Source organism: Liolophura sinensis, chromosome 7 (genome assembly GCF_032854445.1).
Source record: "Liolophura sinensis isolate JHLJ2023 chromosome 7, CUHK_Ljap_v2, whole genome shotgun sequence".
NCBI lineage: Eukaryota > Metazoa > Mollusca > Polyplacophora > Chitonida > Chitonidae > Liolophura > Liolophura sinensis.
In genome coordinates, this window is record NC_088301.1 from 40,906,906 (window position 1) to 40,919,376 (window position 12,471).

General features: G+C 38.1%; 2 protein-coding genes across 4 annotated transcripts in view; one reads left to right on the forward strand and one right to left on the reverse strand.

Moving 5' to 3' along the window:
• Window positions 1–2,921: 2,921 nt before the first annotated feature.
• On the reverse strand, window positions 2,922–10,055 carry LOC135470531 (IQ motif and ubiquitin-like domain-containing protein). The gene is made up of 12 exons (XM_064749535.1): window positions 9,971–10,055; window positions 8,145–8,801; window positions 7,576–7,710; window positions 7,259–7,426; window positions 6,747–7,078; window positions 6,317–6,527; window positions 5,764–5,939; window positions 5,419–5,589; window positions 4,963–5,139; window positions 4,471–4,719; window positions 4,014–4,199; window positions 2,922–3,849 (listed from the first exon to the last, which is right to left on the reverse strand). Exons 2-12 carry the CDS (start codon window positions 8,779–8,781, stop codon window positions 3,673–3,675), a joined length of 2,619 nt encoding a protein of 872 aa, XP_064605605.1. The 5' UTR covers window positions 8,782–8,801; window positions 9,971–10,055; the 3' UTR covers window positions 2,922–3,672.
• Window positions 10,056–10,221: 166 nt separating this feature from the next.
• Window positions 10,222–12,471, forward strand: part of LOC135471600 (dynein axonemal heavy chain 12-like) — a 34,111-nt gene continuing 31,861 nt past the window's right edge. For 2 of the 3 annotated variants that reach the window (XM_064750891.1, XM_064750889.1), the window contains exons 1-3: window positions 10,222–10,359; window positions 11,152–11,345; window positions 11,787–11,877. In XM_064750891.1, the coding sequence (XP_064606961.1) occupies window positions 11,152–11,345; window positions 11,787–11,877 (285 nt within the window). In that variant the 5' untranslated portion in view covers window positions 10,222–10,359. Of the gene's footprint in view, window positions 10,360–11,151; window positions 11,346–11,786; window positions 11,878–12,228; window positions 12,256–12,471 lie in introns of all 3 variants that reach the window. The other variant, XM_064750890.1, reaches the window with a different exon arrangement.

A 12,471-nucleotide genomic window follows, 5' to 3' on the forward strand; every position in this document is an offset into this window, starting at 1 on the left:
ACCGTTGACTTCAAACAATATCAGAGCGAAGGTATCATGCAAGACTACTTTCACATTACATGTTCAAGATCCCTGCTTCCGTTGTTCTCAGAGGCATTGTGAAGGGTAAGGATCTTTTGTTATGTGTGGTCTCACATGAGGGTTTGTTGAGACTTGCCTTGGTGTTTTATGCCGTACTCAAGAATATTTCATTTATACGACGACGGCCAGCATTATGGTGGGTGGAAACCGGGCACAGCCTGGTGGGGAAACCCACAACCATCTGTAGGTTGCTGGCAAACCTTCCCACTTACGGCTGGAGAGGAAGCCAGACAGCGACCGCATTGGTGAGAGACTCCTGGGTCATTACGCTGTGCTAGTGCGCTAACCAACTGAGCCACTGAGGTCCCGTCCTTGTGCAGAAAGCATTGCACTGTATCTTAATATGTCGATAGCCATGACCTGTCAGGAACAGCATTATTCACAACTGTACCAGTCGACTGTATCTGCATATCCCATATAGTGATTCTACTATAGAGTGTAGAAGTACATTTGGCTTGGTAACAATGTTATTGCAGTGCATGAGTGTTGGAAAGCGTGAATGGGTACTGGTAGCTCTGAAATTTTGTGGCAATTTTTCCATCACACCTTTCACATTATCAGTTATGGATACCTGAAGTTGTGGATGGTGCTTCACCATAATTCTAAAATACTTTGTGTGCCATGGAAACTTAATCATCAACTATCAAATTAAAAGCTACATGATGTTTTGTAAGTTAACCAGTTGTCACTGTTTTGGCAGTTTTATTGTGTGCATGTCACAAAAATCTGACTGCGCTGGTAGCACTGTTTGAGTAGTCTAACATTCGTTGAAGACTACATGCAAGTCTTCCATCAATATGGAGTGCGGCGTACTCTGTAGACGTCACATGTAATTGGTTAACAAGTTGCCAAAGGTCGGTGGTTTATACCTGCACTCCACCGATTCCTCACTCATAAAACTGAGAGCCACCAAGCAATATGAAAGTGGTACAGTCATTGGTTGACTATTCCAGCTCAAATGGCAAAGCTCCAGGGGCTACCTAGGTGTTTTATTCCTTTTTTTTTTTCTTTTTTTGCTGAAAAGTAGTATGGCCATCACCATATTGGCCATACTGCTTCCAACGCCTCTGCCATGTATACTTCAGTACCAAGAAACAACAGGTGGAAATAATAAAATTATATGAATGAAACAGAGGTAGCACCATGATTCAAAGGATTAATGAAAAAATTCTGATAAGTCCTGAAAAATAAAATCTTCAGCAATCATTGTGAAATTTTCCTGATGTGATAATATTCCTTTCTTGATGACCAATCTGGCAGACATGATGTCTAGTGAGGCAGTTCTGCTACAATGGCTGTTAAAGTGTGCCTCATTTTATTAAACTCCATTGTAAACATCAACGTGAATAGGTAATGTAGCTTGTTTGTAATGGTGATCTAGTTTTTGTGGTTGAAATAAGTATAATATATATATATATATATATATATATACACACACACACCTTTTTGTGGCACAAATAATACCTGATATAGCAGGCTAGTCACACTACTATTGTCACTGGATAAAGGTATAAAGATCTTGTCCTACGTGGGAAGATCTGCCAGCAACCTGTGGATGGTCATGGGTAATGAAAAAATGCATGGTATCTTACATGTTAAATCCCATTTCTGTTACCTTATCTAAAGTATCTTTGGCTTCGCACTACTCGTGAAAAGTGACTGTGCATGGTTTTGTACACATTTATGTACCTCTCAATGTAAACAAGACCTCTATCACAAGTTCACAATTTGGTAAACGTTGAAGGTGTAGGTACATAAAGATGATGTATACAAGGCACATATTAATGTTCCTGTGCAAATTTTTTACTGTACACTTATTGTGTGCATCTGGTACAAATATTTTTTGCTTTTAGAGATTATTGCTGGCTGAAAAAAAAAAACAACTTTACATCTTATAGGCATACATATTTTTAACCGTTAGGAGCTGGGTGGGGTCTCAGTGGCCAAGAGGGGTGAGCACACCAGCACTGCACAATGAACCAGGTGCCTCTCACCAATGTGGTGGCTGTGAGTTCAAGTCCAGCTCATGCTGGCTTCCTTTCTGGCCATAAGTGCAAAGGTTTTGCAACAACCTGCAGATGGTTGTGTGTTTCCCTAGGCTCTACACGGTTTCTCCCACCATGATGATGGAGGCCGTTGTATAAGTGAAATATTCTTGAGTATGGCATAAAACACCAATCAAGTAAATAAATAAAAGTTGGGAAATCGTAAAATGAGATATGTTAGACAAATCTATCACAACTGAACTACTTAAGCTGTGGACAATTCCAAAGTTTCCATATATACACAGGGATCAATTGTGGATTCGCCAGTTCTTGGCCCGTACGCATCGAATTCGGTAAAAAGTCTGGGATTGGTATGACTGTGTCTCTAAAGCTGCCAAAATCATATTATGTTGACTTCACTACCACCACAAACGTCAATGCTTTCAATCGACGGTGATCGGCCCTATAGCATAGTTGGTAGAGCGTCCGCTTTGGGAGAGATCGATCCAGGGTCAATCCTGGGCTGAGTCAAACCTAAGACTTTAAAAGAGGAAGTTGTTACTTCCTCGCTTGGCGTTCAGCATGAATGGGATAGTGCAATGACTGGTTGACCCATATCAGTATAATGGTTCAGGCGGGGCAGCTTACTTGCCTCCGGTAAGGCGTCTCATTGAAGCAGCACTAGATAAAAGAACGGTGGAAATCCATCCTGCAAAAAGGAGGCACATTACCTGCACTCTAAGGATTCCTTCGTCGTCATATAACTGAAAAATTGTTAAGTACGAAGTTAAACACCAAGCACTCACTCACTGACTCATTTGACGGTGAAATTTATTCTTTTGAGATGTTCATACCATTTGAACCTTGTACTGATAGAGCTACCTATGTTAATTAACAGACTTGTTGACATCGGCCGCTCATCAGTCAGAACATGCCTGGGTGCCCATTAACAATATCTTTAACATAAGGCATCGTACTAGTAAAAGCAGCCAGTGACAACCAAAAAGGAGTTAATCACACTGAACAACAATTTATTAAAATTATAAGTATGTTCACATCCACTGTCGCATTATTAAAAAAAAAAAAAATTTCCATCAGATACCAAGAAAAGTTGGCTTGCTGGCTTGCTGCTGTAGGCTACATTAATACTAGTATTGATGTGAATGATGGCCTTAAAAAAGTTGAACTATACAAAAATGACAAGATGCATAGAAAAATAGGAGAATTCACACAAACTGCAATTCACCTCCCACAGGATATTTATATCAATGAGACAATAACTTAGTTTTGCGCAAATTATTATTAAAATTCTATGTATGTTTGCTACATAGCAACAACTTTCTCTCATCCATCTGCACTTTTTACAGGTAACACTCCAAAAAAAATTATCACTACTCTGTTTTGCTGAGTGAAAACGAAAGAAAAATAAATCCACTACATAAATGTCCAGCAATCAATACAAGAACAACATTAGGTGAAACTGCCTGCAGTTATATCAACAAACAGTATTCATTTTATATAATTCAATCTATTCATAAACACAATATTCACAGAAAAAAAAAACATTAAGAGAAAACATTCAAAAAGTGCAATTCATCTGATGGAGTTAGGCCTTTGTTTGACTGAGGGGGAGACCATGTCCTGCCACTGAAGGACCACGGGGTTGGTGCTTCTGATTTAACTTCAACCTTAGGTGTTCAACCATGCCAGGTAGGCGAGAAAAGTAGTTCTTAGCCAGCGTGTGCTTCTGTAGAATTTTCTGCATAAATACTTGGCCATATCCCTGGAAACACAAAACAGGTAGTTTATAGTAGCTTTTCACTGAAAATTACCTAATAAAAACAAGAGCAATTTCCTTAAGAAATATGAAGATATGAAAAAAACTTCATGATATATTACCTGCAAATATCTTATTGAACAAGACTCTGATATAAACCGAAAACTTACTTCTTCTAAACTTTCCAATTTTTCATGGGCTGCCATCTCATCTTTGGTCAACAGGATACAATTCCAAGGGGACCACTCCTGGTGTTTGTCCCAGCGGCCCAAGACCAGGTCATAGAGGTCATCCCAGGAGCTCAGTGAACTCTGACCTGACCAAATGTTCTCCACCAGGTAGCGAAGGTCATTCTCCTGCAATAAAAATGAACACATTATAACAATGTAGTGGATTCACAATAACCAATGTTGAGCCAATTAAAGATTTCCATAAGACTTTCAAGTGAATGAAGAGTTGATTTATTTATCTGATTGGTGTTTTGCGCCGTACTTAAGAATACTTCACCTATATGATAACATTATGCTGGGAGTATTATGTAGAATAAGTTTTCAAAATTTCACAACTTCACTAAACTGTTTCACTGTACCTCCTTAGGGACTTAATCACTTGATTTTGAACACCCACCTTCAGCAGGAAAGCAATGCTTGATCCATCTCTGTGACTCTCCTCCTGTCGTCGCAGACTCTTCAGGAGGTAGCGGTAGTGGCTGTAATCCTGTCGAGTTCGGCCATCATTGTCAGTCTTCACACAGCGATGGCACTTGCCCACATTACGTGAATTGGAGGAGAGTGAAAACTCTGTAGAGGGGAGGTAGCTGTTGCAGCTTGGACAGAAATATATGTTTTTACGCATTGTTGTCGGGTCCTGTGGCACCTACAATGGAGGACAACAATACATTAACATTAGGAATCATCCACTTGGTACGTACAGAAAAATCATCCACCTTCCTCCATTGTTTAAGAGTTGTGACTATATTTTCACATCATGGTATCACATGAAACATGTGCACCTTTGTCAGAAAATTATTGACAGAAACTGGTATCATAATATGGCTTTAGTAAGCACTGAGTTTGAGTTAATTGTCATAAGGTAGTAATCTACAAAAAGAAGACAAACCTTGAGGAGAGAGGCTGCCTCTGGGTTGAATGTGGGTGTTTTGATGTACTGTAAGAAAAGGGTAGAAATTCTCTTGCGCAGTCCCTCAAGATTCGAATCCCTGACCCCACGCATTAGTAAATCTGCCTCCCTGTCAATTAGCTCAATTATCTCTTGAGTCAGCTTACAGTCATGTTCCTGAGGAGGCAAAAAGACACAATGATGGGTAATAATGTGACACAGGCTTCATCCCACCCTAATGATTGACGCTGTTGTATAAGTGAAATGTGCTTGAGTATGAGTAATATTGTGCATAAAACCCAAATCAAATGAATAAATGAAATAGACATATTCATAAAAATAGACATGGAAAGAGATTTTTACAGTATGGGAAAATCCAAGTGTCTAGCTAGTTTTAACTGACTGAAAGACTTTTAATATATTCTGTCGTATAATTCTTTCAATAACTCTTATTACCTTCACAGTGTGCTTTAGAGTCAGCAGTACATCCAACCGCTCATCCTGAGTCAGATATTTCATATTAATGCTGTTGTAGATGTCCTTCAGTTCCCGTGCCCGGATTGTGAAAGGTGTGTCCATTTCTGTATACTTCCCATCATAGGCCTTCCAACGTTTGGGTGCAGCAGCCTGAGTGGAGACGAAGTTCAAATGAGAGTAACTGATACTGTAACGCATGTGCTGAATGACGAAATCAGTTTTGTTCAAAACAGCTGTACATAAATGATTTTTCTCAATAAATGTTCTTACATTACACTTCACAAAAGAGTGGCCAGTGCCTTTTACTGGTTCTATTCATACTACCTTGTCAAGGAAGCCTTGTACTCTCTTCTCCTTGTTTTCCCCATCTGCCTCCAACTTGTGGCGGCCTATGGCTGCAATTAACTGACTCTCCTGCTCCAACAACATATACAAGGCTGCTTTCCGTTCTGCTCCATCTAGCTCAGAGTTGATCCTCTCAAGTTCCTCTTTCCTCCATTCTGAAATTAAAAAATGAACAAGTTGTGACAGAAAACAAGTTGGTGTCATACAAAGTCAGTGTGGTGGACCGATTAGAATAAACACAACTGAAACCTTAACAGCTCACACATCACTGCAGAGGCTGGAAAAGATTAAATGAAGAATTACTCAATATGAATCCGTCCACAAAAGAGCATTTACTCAGGCAAATAAATGTCCTAAGATATTACTTCTGGATCTAAAACTTATTTCAGTGGGATATCATCTTTCCCTTCAAACACATCTGAAACACCTTTCTGACTAATATAACAGATAGAACCTTCATAATTAAGCAAAATGAGTAACTTAGCCAATGGTGATTAACTGTATTCTCCAAAACAGATGGAGGTATACTCACTCTCTAAAGCGTGGTACAATAAATCAAAGTCTTCTTTTGTTTTAGGATTCATTCTCCTTTCGAATTCTTTTCGGATTCTGTTTTCCTTTTCTTTCTTCTTTCGAATTTCTTCTTGTCTCTCAAATTCTATTCTGCGTTCTTTATCTTCACGCAAAGATTGAACAGATCTCTTGGCCAGCCATCGACGATAATATTTTTGTAGGATTATAATCTGATACAAACGGAAGAAACAGAATCATTAAAACATTGAAAATTATCTATGTAGTTCAGTATGACTGCCTGATGATTCAACCTTGAAAAAGTAAAAATTAAGTTAATTCCCCTCATTGCCTAAAGCAACTTTCATCTAGTCCTCCACATATATGCCACATTTCACAGCCAAACCCACTTAGTGAAACAATTTTCAACTCCTAAAATCTCAATCTCTAACCTTTTTGAGGATGTAATCATGATGCTCTTCTGCTGTTGTGTAATGGCCTGGAACAACTAACTTGTCTTCCATATTGCTGACATACACGCCTACTTTTGTCATCTGTGTTGCCATGTTGTTGAAAGTTTGCTGGACTTGGTGCCGAAGCTGAACAGTCTGCGTGTCTCTGCAAAATTTTTCCACCGCTGACACTGGACGCTGCTTCTGGACTGTCTGTGCTGATGCGTGATGGAACTCGACGCCAGTCTGCTTGTGCCGATACCCACCCATATAAGTTTTCTTCCGAGAGGCTCTCTCAATTTCCACCACCACATCACTGAATCCTCCACTATCTGCAAAAGTGTATATTATCTTGCATAAAAAAATGCAAGTAAGAGAAGCTTTTCAAATGATGCAATAACAAAAAGAAATACATACATACCGTGTATATATTTGTTCAATTCAGAAAAATACAACTTAGTCATGTCATTGTATCACACCAATTGAAAACAGATTTTCGCTGGGTATCTTACCATTTTGAACTCTCACTGTAATTACATCTGGCATGTGATAATCCACCTGTGGGCGAAACGTCTTGATTGGAGTGTTGATGGGATCAGCTGATTGCATTTCCAACTGTACAGTGCCATTCGGACCAACTCCTAGTTCAGCTAAGGTGGTGGTATCTGTCATATTTTTCCCTAAAAGACATGTCACATATATTTTAAATAGTTCTTAAATTCAATACAACTGTTATCACAAAAGACAACATCAGCCTCCAATATCAATACTACTTCACTAATCTTATATACTTTAGATTGTACATTTTACATGTGTTATTAAATCTTACCATCAAACATGAGGAGAATCAAATCAGCTGGCATCTTGAGCTCAGTGGCAAAATGATTCTTTAGCTCTTTCAGTGTCTGACCCAGCATACAAGCCATGGTTGCTACCTGTCCAGTCGGCATGAGTACAAATTTAACTGTAAAAAGACATGACAAATGTAAAACAAATACCTTGGTGTGGCACAGATTAGTATATTCTATTACTCTGATACATTGTAACGTTCATCATCTTAAAAAAATATCACACATCCACAGCTACATTCCTACTTCACTGCACACATTTTCTCTTTGACTTAACAATATTTCATATGTACATAAATCAATGGCCTGCTATTAAACCCGACCGTATATATGCACTGTATGTGTACACGAATGTTTTACTTGCTCATGCAAGTGTGTGAAACACTAAAAGCATTTCACTCACTATGAACTATATATATGTCAAACAACTGGCATAACATATCAAATAGTAGTCTGTATAGTAAGACATGCTGTGCTCAAAAGTTCTTACTTTTAACACTTTAGACTAAACATGTTTTTTTAGAGAGAGCCAGGGTCCTAGAGTACAAACCTGTAGCTGTGGCCTCCATAGACACCTCAGGGGGAGGGGATGGTGCATGAGGGTCCACTTCATGCTTCTCAGTACTTTCCTCTGTGACTGTGCCTACATTGTCCACAACAGGTGTTGTGGTTGGTACAGATATTTTATCATCATCATTGGTTACTTCTCTAGTGCCTCGTATAGATTCCTGTTTTGGTGTTTCTTCTTTATCATCATCTCCACCATTTTTATTCTCCCTCTTGTATTCGTTTTCCATGGGCTGTTCTGTGTCGTGCACCCCGGTTTCCACACTTTTTAGATCTCCAGCTTCGTTCACTTTTGCTGGTTCTTCATCCATTATTTGTTCACTTTCATTCCCATCACTCTTAGCCTCAGCTGTTTCTTCTGCTTCATTTAGTGCTGTTTCTTCCGTCCCAGTTACTACTTCTTCTGTCCCATTTACTGCTATTTCTTCTGCCTCGGTTACTGCTATTTCTTCTGCCCCAGTTTCTGCTACTTCTTCTGTCCCAGTTTCTGCTACTTCTTCTGTCCCAGTTGCTGCTTCTATTTCTTCCTCATTACCAGGTGTTTCAATTTGTGCTTCAGTTGTTTCTTCTTGTACATCTTTTTCTTCCTGAAGAATTTCATTTGTCCCTTCCTCAGCCATTTTCAAAATATTTTCACCTGCTGACGACAGAATCGGGTAAAATTTCTTACTTATTAGTCATTAAATAGTTATTATACACACAACTGAAATGAGAAAATGTTTTTCTTTACTTGGGCATTGATGGACAAAAGACCTTGTAACCTTTGGCAAAAAAACATAAAAAAATTAACATTCATAAATTACATTAAAATGTAGAATTGCCAAATAAGCCATTTTTACATCGTGTGAGTTATCAAATTCAATTTGTCAAAAGAAAATATCCGAAACACAAGATATATTACAAGTTGTGAAATTTGACTACTTTGTGAAAATTGCTACGTGTAAACATGGTATAGGAAATAGAGCAGTTAGAGCCTGTTTTCATCTGAAGAGTTAATGTAATAAGTTGCATTGTGCAAATATGACTTTCAGTGATTTAATATTTATTTATTTATGAAATCAGGGCTCAAAATAAACATTGTTATTGGTCCTTGGCCTGTGGCATTTTGGTTGTGCCAGTAAAGTTAAGCAAGCCATGTCCTAGATATAATTACCAAACACTTTATTTGTTTTTTTATAATTCAAACCCCAGGTTCTGCCAGCTGTGTAACAGCTAACAATTTAAGCACAGTAGCACTGTAAGTATTACAATTAGCTTATTCAAAGCTTGAGTGACCATGATACAGTGTACATATCACGCTACATTTTCAACAATTAAAAACATGTTTTTGAAAATGATTCCAATAAACATTGATAGTTCAATTGTTCTTTACAAAGAATGACTTAATAACTGAAAACAAATGCATCATTAAACAAGTAACCAGGAAAGCCAGGGTTTTAGTCGCATGTAGTTTGACCCCAGATGGATCACTATTTCGCATTTGTAAATTTCACCATGTAATAACACATATAACACATACAGACCCTACATTAACTGAAATTATTTAAACAAATTTCCAACTCAAGACAATGCAAACAGATAAAAGAGTAACTGCCTAAAAGGCATGAAATTCTATCACTACATTCAACTACAACTTACAAATAATACACAGCAGACATGTACTGGTAAATGCTGTAACAGTACCAGTGACCGATCGAGTTCACGTTCAGCTTCACTACTTTCCACTAGCAACTACAGCTTATCAAGTGAATGCAAGTCCGAAGGTACCACTTTTTAACAACAAGAAAACCTGAAAAGACGATGTCTCACCCTGGTCTTGTTCGATGTTATTTTGTGTTTCTTGACAGCTTATGTCAAAGTTTCTCTCCGAAACACCTGAGTAGCCATGACAGGTAGCGTGTAGATTGTTTAATCGTGACGTCACAGTTACCAAGGCCCTCTAAACTTACAATGATACGCTAGCTGTCATTGGCCAAGCTGTGGATTTTATCCAATCGAGAGCCGTCTATTATGTTACACCGGCTGGTCGTTAGGATGCAAGCCACAGTCGACTTCCTTAGCGACCAGATGTTTGACGTTTTAAGTGAAATTACTCGGAAAATTCTGAATTGAAAAATATTGAACGAATGCTTTGGCTATAAACCTCGTGTTCACATTGAGTGGACACATATTACCGTTAAGTCGACAGGTTTCTCAAGGTAAGGGAAAAATATATGGCCAGGTGACAAAGACGCGACATGTGCATTTGTGACAAGCTTCTGCGTGTGCTGACAATGACGAAGTCTTATTTTTTAGTTTTCCTTTTCTGTTTCCTTCAGTCCAACGAATTATTGTTATAAAAAATATAATTCTGTACAGCCAGGTGATGAATGAATTTTGAAGTTTTTACCATACTTTGTAAACATTGATTAGGCCTTGGCCTTACAGCCACTGTCTCTGTTACCGTTTAGACTATTGTACTTATTAATGCTAGGTAGATACCGGACAGTGTGCTTTATTTGTGTTGACATTTTGTGAAATCGATGTATTTGTGTGCAAGCAGTAGGCTTTATTTACTGTAAACAGTGCTTGAAAACAGTCTACAGATTGCAGTGATAAACATTGTATTAATAAAATTAATCATGTCATGTTTGAACATAATGCCATCATGTATTCTGTTTTATATTAGAATAGCCTGTTAATTTTATAAGTGGTTTATGCTGAGCACATTGTTGATTACTCCACTCACTTCAGTTTTATCCACCCATAAACCAGGTTACCATCATTTTCTTTGTGATATTTCAAAACAACATACTTTCAAGTTTTGCATCTCATTAAACTTCAGTTTGATTTCTGCTGTGTTAGAGCTTTCTGCAGTAAGAAGTTTACAGTTTCTAATGATGTTAAATGTGATATCATCTAGTCTGAAAGAGGATTTATTTTACTGACTAATTGTTTTCACATTGGTTTCTTTTATTTGTTACTGTTAAATAATTACTATCACCTTACAGATGGCTTCCTTAAGAGGTGAGCCATTGTCGAAAAAACCCAAGATAAATGGGAAGATCGGCAGCATCGGTCCAGATGGTTTGCCCCGTCTGCCTCCAATAAAACGGCCTTCTGTCAAGCATGATCCATATGCAGCAAGTCCGTTGATGAGATTTAGATTGGCCGATCATAAACAAGCTCTTCTTATGCAAGTTTTGTAAGTAGAGGATTCTGTTGTAAATATTATGACAAGTACCCTGTTCACAAAGGCAAAGTTAAGCTGGTTTAAATGCAAATGTGGCTTTGAGCCAGTTTAACCTCTCCTGTGTTAATGTGTAGCGGGGGCATTTAGTCTGGTTTATTTACACCTGCTACTGACATGGCTTTAAGCCTGTTTCAGGGAGTGAGCCGGTTTATCTGTGCCGTGTGGATGGTAACCGGCCCACAATTGTGAACAGAGTAATATATAAGTGTCAATTATTGTGTTTGTTCTCGGCTTTAAAATATTCATAAATATTTAAATTAATCAGTGTAGCTATACAGTGTATTTATATTTAGTTGGTACAATAAATGTAATTATAGAATTTATTGCTATCTATAGTAAACTTTTATAATTTAAATTTGGCAACCTCACGAGCCTGTACATGTCTTTTTTCAGGCACAAAGATGCATTGTCAGCATACGAGGAAACGGCTGAGTACAACCAGAAGCGGGTTGCTACGCCAAAGGAGCCTCAGTATCCTGCAGAGGTTAGCATAGCCCACTTTTACGAGTTTTGGCAATTTACTGTAAGCTTGACCATTCATATATAAATGATCATTGTAATAGGATTTAGCATTCAGAAGTTCAGGGTACAGAGAACTGAGAATGGCAGAATGAACCAAGCACATTTCACTGTCATGGTTATTTTGTTTGCACTTATTCATTCAATATAATCTCTGTTTAATACATACATTGTGTAACACTGGCATGTAAATAATCTTTATCTGGGGCAAGTTTTCTGATGTTTTCATGCAAAGCAAGAAAGACAGTCACAAGTGTAAATGTCTCCGTGGTTGAGTTATAACATTTATATTGCACTTTATCTTTGTTCAATGAAGCTAATGGCCCCCTCGCGAGCTAAAGTGGTAATGTGTTACTTTTCTCTTTGTTTTTGTGTTTATGTTTTGTTATGATTTTATACTTTTGGGCTGTAAATCGTGTGGATGTCCTGTGTCCTGTTTCAGTGCTGAACAGAAAAATAAAAAATACATGCTAGGTCCTGACGCAGGTTTCAGTAGAATTTCCACATGGATTATAGCCCTTACAAATGTTTTTTGCATGAAATTAATGAACTGTTTCTG